Here is a 22,551-nt window from a genome sequence, read left to right as displayed (position 1 = left end):
CCAATTAAGTTATATTTACAACATTTCCACTTGAAATTGATATTATTATTTATGATATCTTGTTTATTGAAACAATGCCGCGGCAAATGACAAGCTGATGGCTTAAACGAAATTTTGTGTAGTCATTTTTGCTTCGCTGCCTCGACAACACATTATCGGTGCCTGGAAACAATATTCAATAGTCCACAATGGTAAATAGTTTTGTTTTTTTGGTTTTCGCTTTTGATTTGCCTTATTTTTGTAATACGAACCCAATTGGATTGCGCTCTGGAAGCAGATGTTGCGTTTGCTGCAAAACTTACGATTTGGCAGCCATCTGAAGTCGCCGGAAGTTGCTGCGATAGCCACTGAAATTTATGGGCATTGTTTCGCTGAGCTAGCCAAAGAAACGCCCCAGCAGTCGGATGCCAAATTGCTGCAGTGCTTCGATGCGCAGCCGAGCAATCAAATGGAGGCGAGCATCGCACCCACTGCGGACGATGTGTGGATCTTTGGCTACGGTTCGCTGGTGTGGAAGGCCGACTTTCCATATATTGATCGACGTCGTGGTTTCGTCTGCGGCTACAAACGAAGATTCTATCAGCACAGTATCGATCATCGCGGCATACCAGAGAAACCGGGTCGAGTCGTCACCCTGCTGCCCGGCGATGCATCCAGGGATCGTGTGTATGGCGTCGCCTATCGCATTGCGTCCGCCCAAAAATCCCAGGTGCTCGGTCATCTCGACTATCGCGAAAAGAACGGCTACGAGCGTTGCATCCTGGAATTTCACGAGTATCCGCACACCGCCGCACCGAGGACACCCATCGAGGTGATTATGTATGTGGCGACGCAGGCGAACGACTCCTATGCGGGCAACGTGTGGCAAGTGCCGTGCATTGCCCGCCAGATCTTCACCTCGGCCGGGCCCAGTGGACCCAATCGGGAGTATCTCTTTAATTTATCGATTGCGATGCATCAACTCTTCCCCGATGCCATCGACGAGCATCTCGAGGAACTGGTCGACTGTGTGCAACGACACATTCAAAGCGATGAGCCCACACTCCTCGAGCGCGCCCTGACCAGAGAGATAACGAGTATTCTAACGCAAGCCTTGACGGATGCGGATGTGGATGCGGTTGCGGATGCACCGTTGCAATTGGAGCAGATAGCGGAGCGATTGGAGGCGTTGCATGTGGCCTGCCAACGTTCTGGTTGGCGGGAAAGATTCCTTAATCGGGAGATGCAGCAGATGCAAAGCTCCTGACCGTTTAGGATTTGCATAAATCTGTAAGATATATAAATATAAATATGTGTGCAGCCTATTAAGTAAATACGTCACTGTAAATATCAAAAACGAGCAGAATTGGTTAACAAACAATTAAAAATTGCGATTTTTTGACATCGACACATTTCCGTTATGTTTCAAATTCTTGATGGAAGTACAATCGATAGATTATGTCGTCTAACGGTGCTCTGAAAATCTGTAAGGATTTGCATGAGTTACTTTTGTAAATAGCTGTGAGTCAAAATCCGTTTGCCGCCTATTAATTGAGAAGCCAAAAAGTATGCATTGTGAATGGAAATTCATTCACGTGATGATCGATAGATATCGAATGATCCGTTGCCATTCGATATGTGTCAATTGCAGCCCTCGCACACAGTGTCGTCTATCCTATTTCGAATCGAATCGAGCGATGGCGATGAACAACGTGAGTGCCAAATTATAATTTGTATTTCGTTTTGAAATAAATCCCTTGCATTATTTGCGCAAATCATTTTTACAGGAACTGAAAACCAAAGTGGAGACGTGCTGTCAAACGGCTGAGGACTTTACGCGTTTGTATTACGCCACCTTGGACAATCGCCGCCATGTAAGCAACAGCCCCAGTTGGTAAATTTGTGAAATTTCCAAATTTGCAAACAAAATACAACTCAACTTATTTTTGTGATTGCAGCAAATGGGTCGTTTGTACATAGAGAGTGCGAATCTAAGCTGGAATGGCAACGGTGCCCAGGGACGTGAGAATATTGAACGTACATTTTTGGAATTGCCATCGTCGCGTCATCAGCTGACGACGTTGGACTCACAGCCGGTGCTGGACGCCGCCGTCGGTGGTCAGACAACGTATGTGATATTGGCCAGTGGAACGGTGAAATATGGGGATCAATCGCAGCGCAACTTCCAGCAGTCGTTCGTTATAACCGCTGAGAATGATAAATGGAAAATCGCCTCCGACTGTTATCGTTTGCAAGAACCATTACCCAATTGACGTTTATAAATACGAAATACTTTTAAAGTAAATGACACAAATATAAATTAAGATGTGCGCACTGAAGCTCACAAATATAAGTCATTTAGGCAACACATTTAAATTTAGATGTAATTTTTAAGCTTTACTGCGCCAAAAGTCGTGGATGCTATATATTTGTTTTCTAATAAAAAGAAAATAAATGAAGAAATGCTCATTTGTTAATCAAAAATCGTTGCCAACAAATATAAAAGAGGTGAAAACCTTAAGTTTTATGAATCATTCATTTTGTATTAGATGTGTGGACTTTCAGAAATTGTAAATAGTTGCTGTCGTATTTATAGAATCGCCATTATCCTGCCACTTAGGCACTCACGTTCCCACTACATACGACATCTGAGCTGTACAGAGAAGGACGAAGAACTCGTGCCAGCCGATAGATGCTTTCGCCTCTCTCTCTCTCTCTCTTTATCTCTCCTCTCTCTGTGTGATACCCTAACAAAAGCTACAACAAGTTGTTCATGAAGTTCGTGACTAAGACCAAGTGTAAAACATTTTGCCCAAAGTTGCAGTTACTTTGAGTTTGTAGACTCATCAAATTCAATGATAACTTTTTAAAGTTAAAGTCATTTTTTATTTAACCTCCTTAACTTGAATCAAATGTTGGAATGAACCGGATCTGGCCACTATATTGAAAGCTATTTATGTATTTAGTTTTCTTTTTTATCAAGTTATCTTAGGCAAGCTCAGCAGCAATGAGTTTTATGAGTGTATATCTAATTCGACTTTGTGCCAAAGCAAGTTGCACTTTCTTGTTGCTGTTTTGTTTTTGTTTTTTGCCAACTGCACTCGGGCCTTCCATGCACCGTCGTCTATTTCTGGCCACACACTCGCGTGACAACAATCGTCCTGGCAGCACGCGCCAGCCGTGGAGCAGCCACAGTTTGTTGCTGTCCCTTCTTGGTGTTGTTGTGATTATTATTATAGCCGTTGTTGGTCACCGAGCATTTATAATTAATTTTTCAAAGTGGCACACAAATGGCTTAGAAATAGTGCATACTGTCAATTGTCGCAATTATCCAGTCGATTGTGCGGTGAGTAACAAGTGGAGAAGGTTGAGTGCGAGCACAAGGAATTCGAGGTGCGACCCATAACCACCCACCACGAGACACCACCACCCACAAGCGACCGGCCTTGGCCTAGTTGAGAGCCGCACAGCAACAGTCCATTCGGAAAAGGCGAGCAATTGCATTCTGACGTCGTTGTACATGGTCGAGGAACTTGGCTGCCTTAGACAAACTGGCGGCATCGCCATTCACGTCGATATGCCAACGCAAAGTGCATCGAATACTCTCTCCGGCAGCATTGCTCTACCACCAGCAATAACGACCCAGCAGCAGCAGCAGCACCAGCAGCAACAACAGCAACAACAACAGCAGCAACAGCAACATCTTCAACAACAACAGCAACAACATCAACCCCAACAGCAACAACATCATCTACAACAACAACAACAACAGCAGCAGCAGCAGCATCATCCACAACAACCACATCTACAACATCCCCATGCACATCCACATCAGTTGTCGACCAACATGAGCATGTTGAATGTGAAATCGAGTCGCTATCTATGGACAGATCGTGAGCTGTTGATGCATCTACAGAATTATACGCCATTGATTTTACTCATTGATTTCGTGGAGAAGACGCGCACGAAGCGCTTCTATGAGAGCTCCGAGCGGTATGAGATCCTTATGCTGGTCTTCATCATGCGCAAGGGAGCGCCATTCTGTGAGAATAAACGTTTTCCGGCCGAATATTGGGTGAATCTATCTGTGGGGCCCATAGCCGAGGCATTTGATCGTCTCCAGGCAGCGATTGATATCCCCGATCCCCAGTTGCCCATCCATATGAGCGTAACGGATTTGACCAGCTGGAAGCAGATGTTCGATGTGGCCATGGTCGACATACGACGTTATGCCTATCATACCGATCCCATGCAACTGGCCGATGTCGGTGTTTTTAATCGCATCACTTTCGAGCAGCGATTCGCCATGCAGTGGCAGGAATAGACACGGGAATCGGGTAACAGGAACCGAGGCACATCCATGCTCCCCATATAAACATAATCATAGCACATGCACACGTATTGCAAAATATGTTGTGTGTGTGTGTGTGTGTTCATAAAATTCACTTAAGAATAATATGCATATTATAATAATACTATACCATTATATTACACGATAAATATAGTGGTTGCTCCAAGAAAAAAACTCCGTTTTGAATTTTTAAAACTAATAATTAATAGAGTTTTTATTTTGAGTGGTGTAATATAATATATAATACAATGACACATTAATTATGTATTACTATAGTTTAAATTGAACAGTTTTCAAGATAATTCTTATAGGATCCTAACTATAATTTAAAGTTTCAAACTGTGTGAATACTTATGATTAATGTAGTTAATATTTTAAAATTATTGATTATGTGTGTATGATTTTCGAAATTGCGATATAAATGTATTTAAAAAATAAGGGAATCAGATTTAATTGGAAATAATATTATTATGCTACACTAAACGGATAAAAAGGATTATACTACCACTAAAAAATCTGCATATTTAAATATATATACTATGGTATGTAATTTTAAGGATTTTGTTTAAAACAAATTTAATGTTGGTCATTACAAATTTTTGTTTGAAGACACTAAAAATGACGATATCAATTTGAAAAATTAATAATTGATGAGCAACCATTGTATATAGTAATATATATTAGGCACATAACGGTACCTGCACCTAAAACACATGATAAATTTACAATTTGTTGATTTAAGCATATCGGCATTTATAAGAACTGTGCCTTCTCCTCACTTCACTTCACAACACCTCACCTTTCTTCCCTCACCTCCCATTTAACTCTCCAACACATCTCTCTCAATCTCCTCAGAATAGTCAGTGTCAACCTCAATCAGCTGCTCCTTTTGGTACCAAATAAAAATTTAACTGAAATACTATATATATAACTATATGTAGACTCTATATGCATGTATATCACAACGATGATTTAATCGAAATAAATGTTATTTATTGTTGACTAGCATAAATCTTTTGTTTTTTACTCTCAGACATCTTAGTTTCAATAGTTAGTTTTGGTAAAAGTTTAAGGATCATTAAAGCAATCACAACTGGTGAGTTAAGATATCTTTGCAAAACAAAGTTGATTTAGCGATAGACAGTCAGAATTTCAAGCCTGGCACTTATATATAATGTTGTTTTAAAATATCTATATATAAATTATAAATAGCTCAATAGTGTAAAAGAAATTATACAAAAATTACTCGCTTATTAATATGATTTTTATTTTTAAGAGATACACATAGGGTATGCAATAAATTTGGTGATTAGACCCCACTTCATAGGAACATAAATAAAACGCATAAAGCACATAAGCAAATTATACGCAAATAATAATTAATTTCATTTTTCACAGACATGCATTAAATATGCCATCATTTTGGTTATTAATCCACAATTCTGAGGGACGGTATCCATAAAGTACAACAAGCAGCTAATAAAATTATATGGAATTATTCACAGAAAGTTAGGACGACATCTTAACGAGCCGCTTAATTTCAATCAATCTCTCATTGGTTGTGCTTTGGTCAAAGGAGCCCGAACAACGATGCCCAACAATTTAATATGCGTCATTTTCTTGGACTCAGCGAATTCCGCTTAAAGATGCCCAACAGTTTGCCGCGCGACATTTCTATGGACTCACGCTGCCCCAAGTTGTAGATCTCATCATGCATTGATTTCACCTTGGCGATCACCTGCTCACGGGTCATGGTAGCAAATTCTGTAATTGTTGCCATTAGTAAACAAGTTACAAAACAAAGCTAACTTTGACCTAGACCATGGTTAAGGCTGTTAGGTGTACGCACCTTCAAGTGTTGTCATATTTTCACGGTTCGGGAACTCTTTACAGCCAAACAACGGCATGCGTACTGGCGGATCGCTCATGGTGAGAAATTCCTGCATGCCGGGAACTAAGTGCGAATAATGCAAATGATTAAAGGGATCAAGTTGTGCATTTGCTTTCAAATTTATGCTACTCACATTTCACTGGCCACTGCACTGGCGATTCACGCAACGTTTCCAGCGAAATCAGGTCATCGTCTTTGGCGCCTTCTTTGGTTGCAGCATCTGTGGCGTCCGACTGCAGCTTGGTCCCCGAGCCTGCACATACATATTACATAAAGCGAAATGTATTTAGACCTGTTTGCATTACTCACCTGTTGGACTCGCTTCGAAATATTTGTCATTATCAGTCATTATAGTTGCCAGTCACAATTTAATAAGCAAAATTGGGTTGTACGAATCATATACAAAATTTGTCCGCAATAAAAAATTGGCGTTGCCACAGAAAGGAAATATGCATTCGTGTCACGATATATCGATGAGAAAATGAGCATCCCTGCACTGTATTATACAAATAACGAACACAGTGTTGTAAAATGAAATGAATGCAAATATTAAGCTCAATTTATTAAAATCCGCACTAGCAGGTCAATATATTAATATTCTTGTATTATTTTTTGCAACAAATTATTAAGTCAAATTTCTTTCGTTTTTTGTTGTTTTTTTTATGTTGTTATGCAAACTATATACGCACATGTGCTCTCTTCCGCATGAGTATTGCGTGTTCACTCTGACTCATTTCAAACGGGCGCACTTCTCTCTTTACTCAACTTACAGTGACGGCTCAAAAGCTGCACACATCCAATGAAATTCTAATGATATATATTAATAATTAATATTACATCGAACTGGTGCATTGTGAATGTGCGCGTTAGCGTTAATAAATTGAATAACCTCAACGTAAATCCAAAAGAGATGTGCTAAAGCAAATAAAAAAATAAGTTGGTGACGACAACTTTTATGCACTGTCCATTAACTTGCGCGCGAAACTGTAGAATCGTGCGTGCGGGCACTTTCTTTCAGTCATTGCTTCGCTCTTACTTTGGTTACATTTACCTGTTCCCTTATTTAACTTTTGTCCAACGTTTGATTTACATTCAATTGCCGTTTAACTAACGCAGAGCGTGGAACTACAACTCGCCGAGGCAATATTGTTGCTTCAAATGCTCATTCATTGCACTAGTGGCGCCAAAACTTGAACAAATCAAAACAAGCACAACATACAATAATAATAATAAACAATTTCTTATGCTATATATATGTGCTTATGTGCTTCCACCACCATCCCCGCTCCATTTGATTCCCAATTCCAATTTGAAAGGCGACAGATTCTTCTGGTCCAACCGTGCGTGGCAATAACTCATGGCCGCTAGCAAATTTTCAACAGCGACGTTAACAACGAGCCTCAAGCATCAAACACCATTTGATGGCATTTGTGCAAAAATCTCTGCGTTCTATTTTGACTTAGATAACACGCTAATCCCAACGCGGGCCGGTGATTCCAAAGCGATACGCAAGGTATGTATGGATGTGTGTATGTACTTAAAGGTTCGCCCGGGTGAAAGTTCGCGCGCTCCTAACTCACAGTCACACCCACACACACACATACGAGCACTTTATATTTACATAGATATTTATACAAAATTTTCCACTGCAAGCGCTTGGTTACGTGCAGTGTGAGTGTGTGTGTACGTGTGTGTAAGCACGCGCGCTCCTCTTCCAATACATAGATGGGTGTGTGTGTTTGAGTATGTGTGTGTGTGCGTGCGAATGCAAGTTTGATCAATGCACATCGCTGTCTTTCTCTGGCTAGAGGTCAAAGTCATACGAGACCAAAAATAATCACTAAATTTGTGAATGACACTTGACATTTACCGTTTTGCCGCAGATCACAATAAAAATAAATAAAAAGTATAGACACATGTAAATGTTTTATTTATTTTTATTTTGTTATTAGTAACTATTTTTGTGTTTATGCGGAAACTCTTTAAATATAAGTTCAGGAGTTATAAATAAATTTACGTCGTCATGCAGGAAGCAGTTGTATACTTCCAATTATTACGCCTTTTATTTGTTGTTATTGTTGTTTTGCGTGTCAAACAAGCAAATGCGTGTATAAATTATATAAGCTGTTTAATTAATAATCAGTAATAATAATTATTATTTGTCGACAGTTTTAATTTGACGTCATTAAGCAACATATTTTATATTGATAGTTTAGCCGAGCTGTAAAGATTAGAAAAGTGATGCACTTATCATTTAACTGCATTCCCTGTAAATTGAAATTCTTGTGTGTGGCTATGGGAAAAGTCTTCATTTGCGTTTTTCTTTTTGTTTTTCTTTTTTCATATTTCGCAATCCGCAATAAATATTATGTCAATAGCACGCACACACTTTCAGAGTGTTTTCACTCACAGTCAATTGCGACGCCTGTCTTCTGTCTGTCCTATTCTGGGAAATTTTAGCGTAATGTGTGTGTGTGAGTAAGTGTGTGTGTGTGCAACTATTAGCTAACAAGGCGAATGGGAAGAAGAAAACATGAATAAGAAGCAATGCTAACAACAACAAGTGTCATAAGCGCTTGCCCCTGCAACACAATCATAATCCAAATCATGCAATCATGCTTCGTCTGCCCCCTTCTCCAATATATATATATATATATTGTATTGTATTGTATTGTATTTTCTTCCACTTGACTTGTTTTTCACAGCTTGCCGAGGTGCTGGAGACGCAGTATTGTTTAACCAAAGATGATGCCACTTTGGCCACACAGACATTTTTAAAGTCCTTTCGTCGCTGTCCGGACAATACGCAAACATCGCTGGACTCGTGGCGGACGCACTTGTGGCGCGAATCCTTGCAGTCGAAGCATAAACATCTTGCCGAGCAAATCTATCCGCAGTGGCTAAAATTGCGTTACCGTTACTTAGCCATACCGCCCGACTATGTACAACTATTGCAGCGTATGCGACGCGCCGGCTATGCCCTGGCAATCATCACAAATGGGCCGTCGAATGCACAGTGGGAGAAGGTCGCCAAGTTGCATGTGCGGGGCTATTTCGATTGCATTCTGGTCTCCTCAGATCTGCCTTGGGAGAAGCCACATCCGGAGATCTTTTACGAAGCCTGCAATTTCCTGCATGTTAAACCGCAAGAGTGCGCCATGATTGGCGATAAACTCGAGACGGACATCAAGGTGGGGCAATTTAATGATGCTGAACATGATCACATTATGAATTATACAAAATATGCATGCCGGCTGATCAAGACTATATGAATATATATGTATATTTAATGATGCCGAAGTTGTGTTTATGCGCCATTTTGAGCAAGTGTCGGGCACTTTTCCTGATTAACAATTTATATATTTTTAATACAATTCAATTGCATTTGACAGGGCGGTCATCTCGCCCAGCTGGGTCTGACATTTTGGACGCCGTTGAACAGCAGCGCAGCGTCGCAGTGTTTGGACGATGTGGCATACAAGCCGCACATAAAGCTCAACAGTCTGCTGGAGATTTACAAATATTTTCCGCGACTCAATGCAGTAGCTGCACCAATTGCGGCACCACAGCATCATGCCACATCGACATCGAGTCGTCGCAGCAGCCACATCAGCTCCACAATTATCTCAAGCAACAGCATCAGCAGCAGCAGTAACAATCGGGGATCGAGTGATGCGTATCGGCGTCAATGTGCTTATAGACGAGGTGGATCTTTGCCAGCGATGGATTGCTCCAATAGCGAGGCGGAGAACAGCTGCGATAGTATACTTTAAGACATTTTTGGGACAAATGGGGACAAAGCCCCGAAAGAAGTTGAAGACGAAGAAGATGGAAACAGAAACGGAAACGGAAACAAATACAAAGTAAATGATGTACCTTCAGTTTACAAAACCAATACACAGAGACACCAATACACACGCACACAGCAACAGACAGCGAGAGAGAGAGAGAGAGAAGAGAGAGAGAGAAGCTAATTCAAATATAACGTCTGCAGGAATTATAAAGTTCAACAATAGATTTGAATATTGAACGCGACTTTCGCAAATCTGCCATAAAAGAATATTACTAAAATATTTTTAAGATAACTACGGCTATATACAATATATATAGCTAATATGTATTTTTCTAAAGACAAAAACAAAAAACATAATGAACAGCTATCTTAAGCACACCGAAGATTATATATACCCTTGCATACCCGATTAGGAGTATAGTCGATCCTTTAACACACTTTCACAACACAATTATAATATCCTCTGCAAGAGTATAAGAAACCAAAAATGTAAAACAGATCAAATACACATATATGTGAATAAAATATATAAAATGCATGTACCTTAAATATTAAATAATATACATGGTATCTATAAGGTACACATACATAAATATGCTGCACCAGTTTTTTGTAAGCCAGTTTAGAAAAGGGCGCAGCAATACCCAAGAGCATAACAAACTCGAAACCTTTTTACGAAACAAATTGTTAACTATTGTCGTAGGAACCGTAGAATAGTACATATATGCATGTCTCTCTATATTATATATATATATATATATATATATATATATATATTGTTGTATTTGTTAGCCGCATTGTTTTTTATTTTTATTCGATTTATGATTTGTATTATGCTACTTAAAACAAGTAAGTAGAGTATGCCTGAGTGTGTGTGTGTGTGAAAGAGAATTTAGCAAACTGTTATTCGCAAATGCTTTAGTCAGCGCCTCCCCACTACCCACAACCCACCTCCCGCAACTCGCTTCTCAACTCACTTTCTATGCGCGTGTGTGTGTGTGTGTGTCGAACTGCATTGTTATATATATTATCAATAAATGAGAAATTCAATTGCAAAATTCACAGATTGGTGTTTTAAACTTTTTTTTATGGGAACACAGGGATGAGATAAGATGTTAATCTGAGCGAGAGAACATACATATAAATATATATCTACCTATTTCACTCTATAGCCTATGGGGAATTTACGCTTGACTTGGCACCTGCTTGTTTATAATAATGCATACATATACACTTCTTATCTGTGTCTAAGAAAGTCGCGAGTGTTATTGCGAAGTAAAGTTTTTAATTATTACTATTGTTTGTATATATATATATATAAGTGGCAACTATCATATCATGTAAACAACCGGATCAGTATAGAAACTTAATCGTTTTTTTAGTAGAGTTCAGCCACACAATGGGAGACCTATTGCGATCGCGTGATGTTAATCATTCAATTAAAACACTCATATATATTATTCTGATTAGAGTGATTCATAATTCAAGTCATTTGATGTATTTTCACGTTGGCATCGGAAACGTGTTTTAAAAACACGGTTTGAGTTCTGGAAAAATAGAAAAATTCCTGGTTGAAATGATACAATTTGTTATCGATTTTAATAACTACAAATACTTTATTTATATGATAAATTGTATAGCTTGCATAAAGCGATCAGTAGCAAGAAAATATATCCGTAATCGTGGAGACACTCAACTGGAGCAACGCTAATGCTAGCGTTTAACATTAAAACATTAATGATTTCACATCATATCATACACAAGTCACAAAAATTAAATTATAAAAAAACAAAAAAAATATATAATAATAATTAATCGAAAAAATTCAGGTTATAGTCCGGGGGTCTTCTGTATCTGGCGACAAGTAGTAAAGGTATTTATTATATATTATTTATGTATGCTTAGGTTCTGTTGTTTGTCGCTCCTATATAAGTTATTTTCATTATGAAAGAGCATGTTACTTCTCAATACTAAAAAAATACCCTTAAAACCATTACTGGAAATTGATATACACTACATACATAGACAGATTATGGATAATGCACATACAGATAAACACATAAAACATAATGTATCATAAGTCAAGGGGTAGCAGGTCGATAGGTTATAATAGGGTCCATTTTCGTCCGTATTTTATGTATATGGAAGTTGGGTTGTAATATAGCTTTCATCAGCGTTTTATAGCATTGTACAACTCCTAAATGTGAGGCGAAAAAAATATATATGATAAAAAGACGTAACGCAAAAAATGTGCGTTTTATGTGACAACTTTTCGTCTTCTTGTTTTTTTTAGGGGTTTGGGAGGGGGGGGAAGTTTGGCGTATGTCCTTTAATCCTTTTTTCTTTCTTTTTTGTTTGTTTTAGCTTTTTTGTGGCCGCATTCACTTGTGCTCCGCATAAATTTCCTCAATCTTTTTCCTGCGCTTCGTCAGCAGCGGATTATTGGACTTGTCCAGCGCCTTTATTTGCATCTGCAAATGGGATTTAAGAATAGATTAATGGATTTCAATAAAACTATGATAGCTTTAATGAACTTCTATATTTTAAAGTGATTTTAAGCGTTTTGGGCGAAAACTTGATCCGACAGATTTTTTGAAGTTGTTTCGGAATGTTGGTTGTCACTTGCGAGCTGCGCATTACTTACTTGATCGTAGTCCACACGCATGGTTGCCAGTGAACGTGTCATTTCCTCCTGAACCTCCGGCCAGGTCTCCTCGCCCTCCTTGAGCATTCGGCCGGTGCAGAGCGGTGTTTGTGGTACTGCATTATATTGGGCGATCCACTTGTTGCGCAGCACATCCTCGATGCACAAACGCTTGCTGGGATCCACGTTGAGCATGCCCTTGATTAGATCCTTGGCCGCCTGGCTAACATTCGTCCATTCCGGGTCGGGGAAATCATATTGGCCGGAGCGTATGCGTTTCTTCATTCCCGGCGATATCGATAGACCGTTGATGCTGTAGAACGGCGGAAAGCCGCACATGATAATGTACATGACCACGCCCAGTGACCAGATGTCGCAGCTTTTGTCATACTTTTGCGGACCGAGCACCTCCGGCGCTAAAAACAGAAGGAAATTCAATCAATCAATAAGCGATGAATTAAATAAAATATCCAAGCTGCGGACTTGGGCCAACTGACCGACATAGTAGGGCGTATAGCAGGGCGTCTGTAGGGTGTCATTGGTGAAGGTCTCCTTGGCGAAACCGAAATCGGTGAGCTTAAGCACCGCATTCGGCTGCGTTGTCGTATAGAGCAAGTTCTCCGGCTTTAAATCGCGATGCGCAATATCGCGACTGTGCAGATAATAAATCGCTTCGCAAATCTCGCGCATTATATGAGCTGCCTCTCGTTCCGTGAACGAGCTCTCCGCCTTGTCTTGTATGCGCTGGAACAACTCACCGCCCTCCATGCTGTCATTAAATAGAAGAAAGAAACGGGAATCGAATCAATTATCATGAAAACTAACTATATTTATTTGGATTTTTGATAACTATAAATATATGTGTTTCTCATATAAAACTGCAAGGCGCCAGTAAAACGTTTCCGAATAACGCACAAATATAACAACTGATAGATTGATAGAGAGAGCGAGAGAGAGAAAGAGAGAGAGAGGGACCAATTCGGATGTAAGATATGTGTAAAATGTAATTGTAAACAGCTATTTGTGAACAACACTTTTTATCTATAAAAAGTTTACGTATAACGAACAAAAAAGATAAATAAATAAATAGTTTCAAACTGATTTGCTTTTGAGATATTGACTGGATGACGCAACTATTAACTTATTTGATGCATTCTCCATATGTGAGGCAATCCAATAAGAGGCGCTATTTAAAAATGCCTAAAAGTGAAATCTTTGGAAACTACAAAAAAAAAAAATCCATTGAAAGTTGAAGAAAATATAATACCATAGAACAATAAGAAAAATATCTAGGAATTTGTGAAACAACTGAATTATTCCAATAAGTACGGATCATAATGTTTCACGAGATCGACATGCTCGATTATAAACAAAAAAAAAAAGAAGGTTGTTGGTTATGGATAGCGGACAATAGAGACACTAGAAACAGGAAAAAGATTAAAAATTGGTACGCACCACTCCATTACGACCAGGAGACACTTGCGACCGCTGTAGGTATTCTCGTAGACATCGATGATGTTCACGATGTGTTTGCAGCCACTTGCCCGCCAGTGTAAGTCGACCTCGCGTCTGGCCTTCTCATTATCGAGGAGCACTTTGAGGGCGTAGTTGTGTCTAGTGCGACGATTGGTGCACTGCACTACTTTACCGTTGATGCCCAGTCCAAGGACAGTGTCCGATATTTCATAGTCATCCACCAGGGGCGACGTTTTAGGTTGCCTTTGATTCTGTAGCGAAAGCATTGTTTCCGTTTCCGATTTCCGTTTTCCCCGTTATCGTTTGGGACCGAGCTGAGCCTGGAGTGCAAATGAGAGCGAAAACGTTACAAGCTGAAAATCCACGATGAGAGAGAGAGAGAGAGAGACAGAGAGAGAGAGAGCGATAGAGGGTTGAATTTAAGAGTTGTATGTGGCTATATACAAGGTAATAAATGAATGAATTGAATTGAATGCATTACACAGAGTTGCCATATTTTGGCATTTGCAATTACATCGATTTCGACAAGTTTTACGTTAGTAAGCACTACGAATTAGTTTAACGAATTTATGTATTAAAAGTTAACTGTGACAAGATGCAATTTGAATTAATCGTAGTTAAATAAATATTGAAACATGTTTTATTCGTAGCATAAACATCTATATATCTATATCGTATTTAAACATAGCATAAATCAATGCCAGCTTTGACTTGTCGCTAATGTTATAATTGGAATGACAATTTGTATATATATTTTAAAAGTATTTTTTTGTTAATTCTCGCAATGACGTCACGTGCGCTATGCTAAATAGTTCATGCACACACATGCACAAGTGTAGGTTGTATTTTAATGCGGCATTATTTACAAGTAGACACAAATTGCCTAATTGCCAATTTCGATTTTGTTCTTGATGTTTGTTTGATATGGGCGCAACCACTTGTTAACTAAAAAAACACTAAAGCACAAAGCACGCAAATAAGAATACAATAATGAGAAAGAAGCGAATTCCCAATCGGCGATCATCTTTAGAAAAAATCGGGGGCGACACGAGAAATTGCGACACAGCGCGTAACCGAACTTCAAATAAATGTATATTTTAGCATATATTTATTTTTTGTCTTTTCTCTCTACACTGGCATAAATTAAATCGATCAAGTGGCCTGAATTGCATTTATTTTGAATATATGTTAATTTGCAGCTTACAGCTCTTTCCGCTTTGTTTATAAAGACACAGAGAAGCTGGCTTATTTATTTATTTTTTTTTATGTCTTTGCAAAGCAAAAATGGTCAGCTGCTTTAGCCATGCGCCCAATGCAATTAGTAACAATAAGATTGGAAGGCACGGCAAAAAAAAATGAAAAGAAAACAAACATTACACAATGTTTTCAACGGAGTGTGCACATTTGCAGGCTGGCAACTCTGCAGCCTAACTCTGATTGGACATTGAGCTGCGTTGGCATGCCCACTTCATCCCACGTCTGTATGCGTGTGTGTGTGTGTTTTTTTTTTAAATCTGATGAAATAAATGGCTGTGGTTATTTATTTAAAGCACATTATACCTAATCAAACAAACATAACCCGCAGAGCTTATCCAAATGCGGTAAATTGTTGTAATGCTGATGCGACGCACAATTAACAGCATATTGGACGCTGACACACACACACACACACTTGCATACACACACAAGCACACCTGGCGGCAGGCAGCAACATGCGTCATGTTTTCCCCACTAATGCGGTACACTATTTATTTAGTACCATTTTCACTTTGCGCTTATTTTTATCAGCGCCGCTCGCACACATAGAGATTTTTTTCCGATTTTTTTTCTTTCTTATATGATTAACCACTGCAATGTCGTTTTTTAATATGCATTTAAAATTAGCACTTGTTGCTGGTGTTCTGTAAAGTGTTCTCGTTTTCATTAACATACCTTTAACTATTTGTTTTTTTTATTGTAGTGCTATGTAACAATAACAACAACAACAACGACAACAACAGCAACAAAAAAAAGGGAAAACAACAAACCCGCTTGAACGTTAGACACGAACGCAGCACGCCGCACGTTCAGCCAAAAGCAAAAACAATGACTGAATTTGCCTTTGACAGTGTGACCATCCCAATCTAATCGCAAATGGCCAGACTTGCCAGCTTCAAGCTTGGTGGTGCTTTCTTAACCTACTGGCAGCGCTGTTTAGGGCGCGATTCTTGAATTCTTTGGCGAAGGGGCGATCTATCTACATAATACGAAAATTCTAAAATTGTAGAGCTTCTTGTTCACTTGTAATTCAAATTCGCAAAAAACTTTAATTGCTAGGAACCCAATTTTTGTATATTATATAAATAAGAAATTTATTGTACTACAATATATATATTTTCACTTTAATGATTTCTACAAACCAATATTTCGAGATTTTTAAAACTCTCAATACTCAAAAGTGTACATATAAAAAAAAATTAATAAAGTGTTGCTGAGCCCAGCAATTTTGATACAAGCGAAAAATATTTTTCATTTCCCCAGTGAGTACTGTATAAGCTACGAACGATACCCGTAAGTTCTCCAGGTCGCTAACAATTTTCAAAGATAAAAACAAGTATACATTCAGGTTAGTGCAACAGAAAACACTTCTTTATCATTCTTTTTTTTATTTTTATTTCGGTTGCAGCACGTTGGAGTAGTGAGTATATTACACACTACACACCATACCATAATATAATCTTAATTGCGTGGATGGGTCGGGGATCTTGAGAACGACAATCAAAATGGGAATATATATATATATATATATATATATATGCATTGCTTAGTCTCTAAATACATTTATATATATATTCTGTTCAAATTGTGCATTAGGTTGAAACGATAATCTGGATCGTTTTTCTTGACCAATAAAGTCATACAATTTTGAGTAATGCACCGATGGCTCTATTAGCTATTGAGTTTAACATCAAGAATTTGATTTTTTTTATTGCAAGCTTAAGCTTCAGCAATTCAGCGTGAATAATAACAATTAAATTGAAAACTAACTTCGCGCGGGTAGATCCGACTTTAAGAGTCCTTGCGAAAAATATCTGTTAATTGAAAATATATATATACATATATATGTATATAAATTTATATATATATATATATGTATTGCACAATTGTTGTGGTTGTTGTTGCTTGATTTGGAGTTGGACAAGCACACACACACACATACAAACACACACACACACCCACACAACGCATGTTGGTGTGTGGATTAATTATAAGTTGTGGATTCCAGTTTCAGTTTTAAGATTGGTATAGTGGTAGTGGTAGAGTTGTTGTCTTTTAAATTTTGTTGTAGTATGTATTGCTGTGGGTCGGGATCGCTTCAGTCTGTTTGTGTGTATGTGCTTATGTTGGTAGACCGAGCGTTTTGCGCACCAATTTCTGTGCAATCCGATTGAACTCTTCCCGCCGCTCCCGCCACATAATTGCTGCATCGACATTCGCTCCACTCTCATCGTTGGGCTCTAAAAAAACAAAAGAGATTTCATTAAATATAGGGGAATAAATTTCATATTTGATTTGATTGTCTGTGATGAATTACCCGCCAACATGCTAACCACACTCAACAGAATCTTCTCCACACTCTGAACGGGACTCCAGCGTTCGGCTGATAGTTCATAGCCCATGGGATCGTCACCGGGGGCATGTAATATTGATATGCAAACGCGGCCATCGGCAAAAATGTTTGGATGAAACATATCACAAATGAATTTCATTTTTGGTGGACTTAGTGGATAATCGGGTGGAAAAACCAGACGAGCTGGAAACACGCCACCCTCAAAGCAAGTACCCTCGGGTCCGCTATAGCAAAAAGTAACAATTAACAATTGATTATGTGTATACACAATTATATAGCTCACGCAATCAGCGCCTCCCATTCAAAGAAGTTATCCTCACTGATGGGACCAGCTGCGATGCCCTCCGGCGGATCCATTGTCAACTCTGGCGAAATAGCGAACAAAAATAAAGGCAAAAACAATTAGAACAACAACAACAACAAATTGTGTAAAGTCCAGGTGCCCTCATTAGTCCCTCTCCCTCTCTGCCTTCTCTTTCGCTCGCTCTAAGATTGTGTACTTACGTTTGTATTCCGCCATCAGGCGACGCAGCGCCGATCCAGCCATTTGTCACCCACTTTCAGTGTTGTGACGCGCACAGAAATTCAGCTCGAGGCCAAGTTAAGCGAGAAAAGCACAACGTTCGTTGTAATTACAGGCGTGTGGCATCAATTTTACTAATTTTTGTGTTTATTTTTATTTATATAAACGTATACAATGTATGCGACTATATATATGAAAACCAAAAAAAAAAAATAAACGAAACTTGCTTTGTTTATATATAGGTGTGTGTGTGTCTTTTTTGTCCGTATGCGTATGTCAATGTCGGCCAGCTTGAAAAAAAATGAAACTACGTTTCTGTGTGTTAGGGTTGCCAGATTGTTGGGCTGCAATTATCTTTACACATTTTACAAAAAAAATGTATGTTTCTTGCCGACAAGAGCCGATACACTAGACTCATCGTTCATTATTTCCATTTGTTTTTCTTATTTTTTTTTGTAGCTGACACAAAGTTTAATTATATGGTTAATAGTTTTATTATTTTGAAACTTTATGGCAGCAGATTGGCAGCTCTGTTCTGCTCACATTACTTTATGAGATCTGGCATTTTCTGTTTAATTTTTAAAACCAAAATAATATCATGCAAGTATGCTGCTATATTATTTTCGATGCTATAATTGCTTATTTTATGACTTTTTTGCAGACAAAGCCTTATATTATATTAAATGTAATTTGCCTAATTCAGTAAATTGATTTGGTCTATTTCTGTTACTGTGGCAACTCTGGTTTTCATATTATATTCAGAGATCTGGCAGCGTGGTTAATTTATTTTCCTTTGAAAACAAAATGTAAGTAATACATCTAAAGTTCATTGTGTTTCCGCTGCTGCCGACTGGCAGGCAAATGAGCTTTGAGATCGCGCCAGAAATCAGCACGATGCTGCAGCAGGGCCACCTCCATTCGCAGCAGTGGCGGCAGCTGCTCAACGCCATCTGAATCCAATTTGGAGCCAAGGCGCGCATATTCCACTGGATATGTGGGCGTGGGTCGCCAGATGGGTAAGTTGCTGGTGCCCGGAATCGGATTTGGATCGCTAATAAAAAATTCTATATTTTTATTAACAACAAACAGGCGAATCCTAGTCTTACCCAGTTCGCGCAAAGTTCACCCACAGGCGGAGCATCAGTTCGCGCAGCTGTAGATCCTGACGAGTTGGCACGGCGCTAACAAACAGCTGCTGTCCAATGGGAAACAGATACTGTAACTCCTCGGCATGACAGGCGCCATAGAATTCATTGCGTCCGCCCTTAAATATCTCCGAGAAACTTGCGGCGCCCTTGTGATCAAATAAATACACGTACGTGGGTGATAAGGACTTGCTGCGAAGCTTCAAATACTCATCGACGCCAGCCACAAACCAGCCATCGGAGATTAGCTATAAGCATATGTATCAATATAGTTAATATGCTCATTATAAATTCAGTTTACACATGGCTTACATCGGTCAGATTCTGATGATTGGATTTGTTGTAGTTGTGTCCGGCTTTAAAGTAGAAACTCTCGATATGCCGCGTTATCTGCTGTTGTGCCTCCAGCTCGTGATGATCATAGTTAAGAACCAGAGGTAGCAGCTGGTCGAAGTACGTCTTAAACTCATCCATCAGATGCGGTAAGTTCAACAGCGCCGCCGTCTTCAGTAGTCCCTCTTCAGCCGTCACGCCTATCATCAGTGGCAGTTTCTGGCCATGTGGCAGTGGCGCATCACGCGGTCTCAGCGTTAGAAAGGCACCTGTGTGCTCCGGCTCAATGACCGGTGGAAATGGTATCATGGGATCGAAATCCCACACCTGTCCAAATGTGAAGAATATTTAAATACGAAATTCAACTTCAACAACTCTTCTCGACCAATTATTCCAGCTAAAGTACTGAAGTATATCACAATTTCGATGCTGATTAATTGTAGTCAAAATGTTAGCAGTGTAAATAATCTCCTAACTTTTATAAACACCAAATTTAATTTGTATACATATAGTGTATATATATTGTTCAATCTTCCAATGGTAAGATAATCAAGGAGGATTAATATCCAGAAGATATGTAAAGACGTGAACAGACACGTTCGCGGCACCAGTCGTGACCGTAATAAAACCTCCCGCGATAAGAGTTCTCCGAACTGATAGAATAATGAGTCTAGACGCATTTGCAGCAGTAAATATGTATCTAGATAATGTCCTAAGTAGGATAAGAATAATTGCATATAGCTGTAAGATAATTTAGAAGTTTTCAATAAACCTGCCGAAGCAAATCGGCAGCAGTCCATGTTCGATACTTAAACTACGTCGTTGTGTTCTATATTTGCTCTTGGGATCGCCTTTCAGTTGTACTTGCGCCATATTATTACACCGCGCGTAAATTAAATACATATAGTGTATATATTTGTTATATGCGAAAGCTCTATCCCGATAATTCTAGTTTTTGATAAACCCAAATAAAATATGCATATAAGAAAGAAATAAGATTGTAAAATAAGAATTTTATACTCAAAGCAATCCTCAGGTTCTTGCTTCTACTTTTATGATTATTGCAACTTACAAACATATCGTAAAGCTTGGCGACGATGTCCTCGGCACGCTTGCCACGCAGACACTTCAATTTTGCCGACCAATCGTCCCCAAACTGGGAGCAGTTCATCAGCTCGGTGAGTTTGTGGGCACGCCCAGCAGCGACACCCTCGTGCGCCGGCTGAGCCCACGGATTGAAGTAGGTGCCAGATTGGGCAATGGCGCGATGCAGCAATCCACGTGACTGCTCCGATAACATGTGGTAGGTGACACTCGCTCCGCCGGCACTCTCACCAAATACAGTTACACTTTGTGCATTAGCGCCAAAGGCGGCGATATTATCACGCACCCAGCGCAACACCGCCAGCTGGTCCTTGAGTCCATTGTTGCCGGGACAATCCAACGTCTCCGTGCTGAGGAATCCAAGTGGACCAAGCCGAAAGTTGGCCGAAACCAGTACCACATCATGCTCGAGCAGAAACTCCGGACCGTAGAAGCTGCTAATCCCTGAGCCGCATTGCCAGCCACCGCCATGGAACCAGACCATAACAGGCAGTGACGTTCCAATTACCGGATCTGGCGTATACACATTTAGATACAGGCAATCCTCGACACCGTCGATTTTTGTGTCGCGTCGAAAGGGATCCCGTTGCATGCACATTGGCGCATCCTGCACAGCGAGACGTTCACCTTGCCAGCCCGGTTGCTCGATGGGCGCGCGGAAGCGCAGCTCACCCACTGGAGGCAGGGCAAAAGGAATGCCCATAAATGCACGCATATGGCGACCACTGTGGGTTGTCCTGTGGCGTCCAATTAGCCAGCCACCGTGTGGCAATTGCACATGCAAGCCCTGAGAGGCACGCGCCTCCACTGTCCAATCGCCGATCCCCCAGCAGCAGCACCCGATCCACCCGAGCAGCAGCAGCCAATTGATTGCCATTGTGTGTTGTAGTCGCAACTGATTTAGCCAAAACGCTACGCTGCCGGTTTTTAAGTTTAAATTACAACATCAGCGCCGAGATCAACAACAAGCATAACATACTTAAGCACGCGCCCGCACGCCGCACGCCCCTCTTCACATTTCACTGTATTCGCATCCATTCAGAGCACACTGGTTCCGTCTGCCACTATTGCCACTGACTCGTACAATTCACGTAAAGTTGTTTACCTCAAGCATAGAATATTTATTTTTGCTCTGATTATTATTGATTTTATTCACATTATTTATTATTATTTTTTTATATTAGTTTCTTATTTTACTTCACATAAAGTTGTATGAAACATTTGGAAAGCGCTGTAAAGATAAGTACGACACCTGACAATATAAAGATGAACAGAAATACTTAAAGATCTAATGCTCCAAGTGGTACCACTGTGCACTGCATAATACCCATTTACATACACATCTCTTTTACGTGTATAATTTTGTTCATAAATTTAACCATTTTTTTCCCTTTAGGTTTAGTTGTTGTTGTGCTCCTCAAGCAACGTGATTACCATAGATTTCTTTTTAAGACTCATGTGGCATTTTGAGCAGTGCACAGTGGGTCAAAAATCGGCCACACTTTATCAGTTCATATGCAAAACATTATAATGCCAAGATAGTCTCAAGAAAGTCTTTTCTTTGTTGTTGATTTTGTGAAATTAAAACTTCTCTTTAATATGTTGCTAAAGTCTTGATTTTGTTGGCTGCTTGGCCCCACAGTGCGAAATTGGTGAATGGTTCTTCAGAAAGATAAACTTTAATGCATGACTGGCAAAAATC

At 39.5% G+C, this 22,551-nt stretch overlaps 8 protein-coding genes across 14 annotated transcripts; 4 read left to right on the top strand and 4 right to left on the bottom strand.

Annotated features, from left to right (window-relative positions):
• Positions 1-76: 76 nt before the first annotated feature.
• On the top strand, positions 77-1,387 carry LOC6566012 (putative glutathione-specific gamma-glutamylcyclotransferase 2). Of its 2 annotated transcripts, none has more exons than XM_001992536.2 (2): positions 77-191; positions 278-1,387. In XM_001992536.2, exons 1-2 carry the CDS (start codon positions 189-191, stop codon positions 1,244-1,246), a joined length of 972 nt encoding a protein of 323 aa, XP_001992572.2. In that variant the 5' UTR covers positions 77-188; the 3' UTR covers positions 1,247-1,387. The 2 variants fall into 2 exon arrangements, with proteins under 2 accessions (XP_001992572.2, XP_032594612.1); XM_032738721.1 differs by having other exon boundaries at positions 275-1,387.
• A 274-nt stretch (positions 1,388-1,661) lies between these two features.
• Positions 1,662-2,359, top strand: LOC6565869 (NTF2-related export protein). 2 transcript variants are annotated; one of them, XM_001992535.2, is made up of 3 exons: positions 1,662-1,691; positions 1,767-1,853; positions 1,938-2,359. In XM_001992535.2, exons 1-3 carry the CDS (start codon positions 1,677-1,679, stop codon positions 2,250-2,252), a joined length of 417 nt encoding a protein of 138 aa, XP_001992571.1. In that variant the 5' UTR covers positions 1,662-1,676; the 3' UTR covers positions 2,253-2,359. The 2 variants fall into 2 exon arrangements, with proteins under 2 accessions (XP_001992571.1, XP_032594649.1); XM_032738758.1 differs by lacking the exon at positions 1,662-1,691 and having other exon boundaries at positions 1,788-1,873.
• Positions 2,360-3,123: 764 nt separating this feature from the next.
• LOC6565868 (forkhead box protein P1) lies at positions 3,124-5,310 on the top strand. The gene has a single exon (XM_001992534.3). The coding sequence runs from the start codon at positions 3,500-3,502 to the stop codon at positions 4,301-4,303; it is 804 nt and encodes a 267-aa protein (XP_001992570.1). The 5' UTR covers positions 3,124-3,499; the 3' UTR covers positions 4,304-5,310.
• Positions 5,311-5,576: 266 nt separating this feature from the next.
• Positions 5,577-6,661, bottom strand: LOC6565867 (protein lin-52 homolog). The gene is made up of 4 exons (XM_001992533.2): positions 6,531-6,661; positions 6,355-6,474; positions 6,180-6,284; positions 5,577-6,094 (listed from the first exon to the last, which is right to left on the bottom strand). The coding sequence occupies exons 1-4, from the start codon at positions 6,568-6,570 to the stop codon at positions 5,943-5,945; spliced, it is 417 nt and encodes a 138-aa protein (XP_001992569.1). The 5' UTR covers positions 6,571-6,661; the 3' UTR covers positions 5,577-5,942.
• A 536-nt stretch (positions 6,662-7,197) lies between these two features.
• Positions 7,198-10,828, top strand: LOC6565866 (N-acylneuraminate-9-phosphatase). Its single transcript, XM_001992532.2, has 3 exons — positions 7,198-7,734; positions 8,927-9,412; positions 9,614-10,828. Exons 1-3 carry the CDS (start codon positions 7,579-7,581, stop codon positions 9,992-9,994), a joined length of 1,023 nt encoding a protein of 340 aa, XP_001992568.1. The 5' UTR covers positions 7,198-7,578; the 3' UTR covers positions 9,995-10,828.
• A 778-nt stretch (positions 10,829-11,606) lies between these two features.
• Positions 11,607-16,226, bottom strand: LOC6565865 (MAP kinase-activated protein kinase 2). Of its 5 annotated transcripts, none has more exons than XM_001992531.3 (5): positions 16,162-16,226; positions 14,114-14,454; positions 13,156-13,427; positions 12,659-13,074; positions 11,607-12,485 (listed from the first exon to the last, which is right to left on the bottom strand). In XM_001992531.3, exons 2-5 carry the CDS (start codon positions 14,398-14,400, stop codon positions 12,396-12,398), a joined length of 1,065 nt encoding a protein of 354 aa, XP_001992567.3. In that variant the 5' UTR covers positions 14,401-14,454; positions 16,162-16,226; the 3' UTR covers positions 11,607-12,395. The 5 variants fall into 5 exon arrangements, with proteins under 5 accessions (XP_001992567.3, XP_043072102.1, XP_043072101.1 ...); XM_043216167.1 differs by having other exon boundaries at positions 14,114-14,487; positions 16,067-16,225; XM_043216166.1 differs by having other exon boundaries at positions 16,067-16,225.
• Positions 16,227-16,734: 508 nt separating this feature from the next.
• On the bottom strand, positions 16,735-18,564 carry LOC6565864 (ubiquitin-conjugating enzyme E2 G2). Its single transcript, XM_001992530.3, has 4 exons — positions 18,249-18,564; positions 18,028-18,109; positions 17,709-17,968; positions 16,735-17,631 (listed from the first exon to the last, which is right to left on the bottom strand). Exons 1-4 carry the CDS (start codon positions 18,289-18,291, stop codon positions 17,513-17,515), a joined length of 504 nt encoding a protein of 167 aa, XP_001992566.1. The 5' UTR covers positions 18,292-18,564; the 3' UTR covers positions 16,735-17,512.
• Positions 18,565-19,086: 522 nt separating this feature from the next.
• Positions 19,087-21,623, bottom strand: LOC6565863 (venom carboxylesterase-6). The gene is made up of 4 exons (XM_001992529.2): positions 20,818-21,623; positions 19,725-20,072; positions 19,374-19,660; positions 19,087-19,318 (listed from the first exon to the last, which is right to left on the bottom strand). Exons 1-4 carry the CDS (start codon positions 21,562-21,564, stop codon positions 19,087-19,089), a joined length of 1,614 nt encoding a protein of 537 aa, XP_001992565.2. The 5' UTR covers positions 21,565-21,623.
• Between the last annotated feature and the right edge of the window lie 928 nt (positions 21,624-22,551).

This window comes from Drosophila grimshawi, unplaced genomic scaffold (genome assembly GCF_018153295.1).
Source record: "Drosophila grimshawi isolate 15287-2541.00 unplaced genomic scaffold, ASM1815329v1 contig_848, whole genome shotgun sequence".
NCBI lineage: Eukaryota > Metazoa > Arthropoda > Insecta > Diptera > Drosophilidae > Drosophila > Drosophila grimshawi.
Note: the sequence above shows the minus strand (reverse complement) of the source record. Positions and strands in the feature narration are given on the sequence as shown.

Coding starts and splice junctions, on each gene's coding strand:
- LOC6565868 (XM_001992534.3), top strand. CDS start 3,500: ATGGTCGAGGAACTTGGCTGCCTTAGACAAACTGGCGGCATCGCCATT.
- LOC6565866 (XM_001992532.2), top strand. CDS start 7,579: ATGGCCGCTAGCAAATTTTCAACAGCGACGTTAACAACGAGCCTCAAG. Junction 7,735..8,926: donor ATTCCAAAGCGATACGCAAG/GTATGTATGGAT, acceptor TGTTTTTCACAG/CTTGCCGAGGTGCTGGAGAC. Junction 9,413..9,613: donor AACTCGAGACGGACATCAAG/GTGGGGCAATTT, acceptor TGCATTTGACAG/GGCGGTCATCTCGCCCAGCT.
- LOC6565864 (XM_001992530.3), bottom strand. CDS start 18,291: ATGGCTGGATCGGCGCTGCGTCGCCTGATGGCGGAATACAAAC. Junction 18,110..18,248: donor CCTGATGGCGGAATACAAAC/GTAAGTACACAA, acceptor CTATTTCGCCAG/AGTTGACAATGGATCCGCCG. Junction 17,632..17,708: donor TGTGGTTAGCATGTTGGCGG/GTAATTCATCAC, acceptor TTGTTTTTTTAG/AGCCCAACGATGAGAGTGGA.
- LOC6565863 (XM_001992529.2), bottom strand. CDS start 21,564: ATGCGTGCATTTATGGGCATTCCTTTTGCCCTGCCTCCAGTGGGTGAG. Junction 19,661..19,724: donor ATCATCAGAATCTGACCGAT/GTAAGCCATGTG, acceptor ATATGCTTATAG/CTAATCTCCGATGGCTGGTT. Junction 19,319..19,373: donor GTGAACTTTGCGCGAACTGG/GTAAGACTAGGA, acceptor ATTTTTTATTAG/CGATCCAAATCCGATTCCGG.
- LOC6565869 (XM_001992535.2), top strand. Junction 1,854..1,937: donor CCTTGGACAATCGCCGCCAT/GTAAGCAACAGC, acceptor TTGTGATTGCAG/CAAATGGGTCGTTTGTACAT.
- LOC6565867 (XM_001992533.2), bottom strand. CDS start 6,570: ATGACTGATAATGACAAATATTTCGAAGCGAGTCCAACAG. Junction 6,475..6,530: donor TTTCGAAGCGAGTCCAACAG/GTGAGTAATGCA, acceptor ATGTATGTGCAG/GCTCGGGGACCAAGCTGCAG. Junction 6,095..6,179: donor AAATATGACAACACTTGAAG/GTGCGTACACCT, acceptor CAACAATTACAG/AATTTGCTACCATGACCCGT.
- LOC6565865 (XM_001992531.3), bottom strand. CDS start 14,400: ATGCTTTCGCTACAGAATCAAAGGCAACCTAAAACGTCGCCCCTGGTG. Junction 13,075..13,155: donor CTATACGCCCTACTATGTCG/GTCAGTTGGCCC, acceptor TTCTGTTTTTAG/CGCCGGAGGTGCTCGGTCCG. Junction 12,486..12,658: donor TGCGTGTGGACTACGATCAA/GTAAGTAATGCG, acceptor TCCCATTTGCAG/ATGCAAATAAAGGCGCTGGA.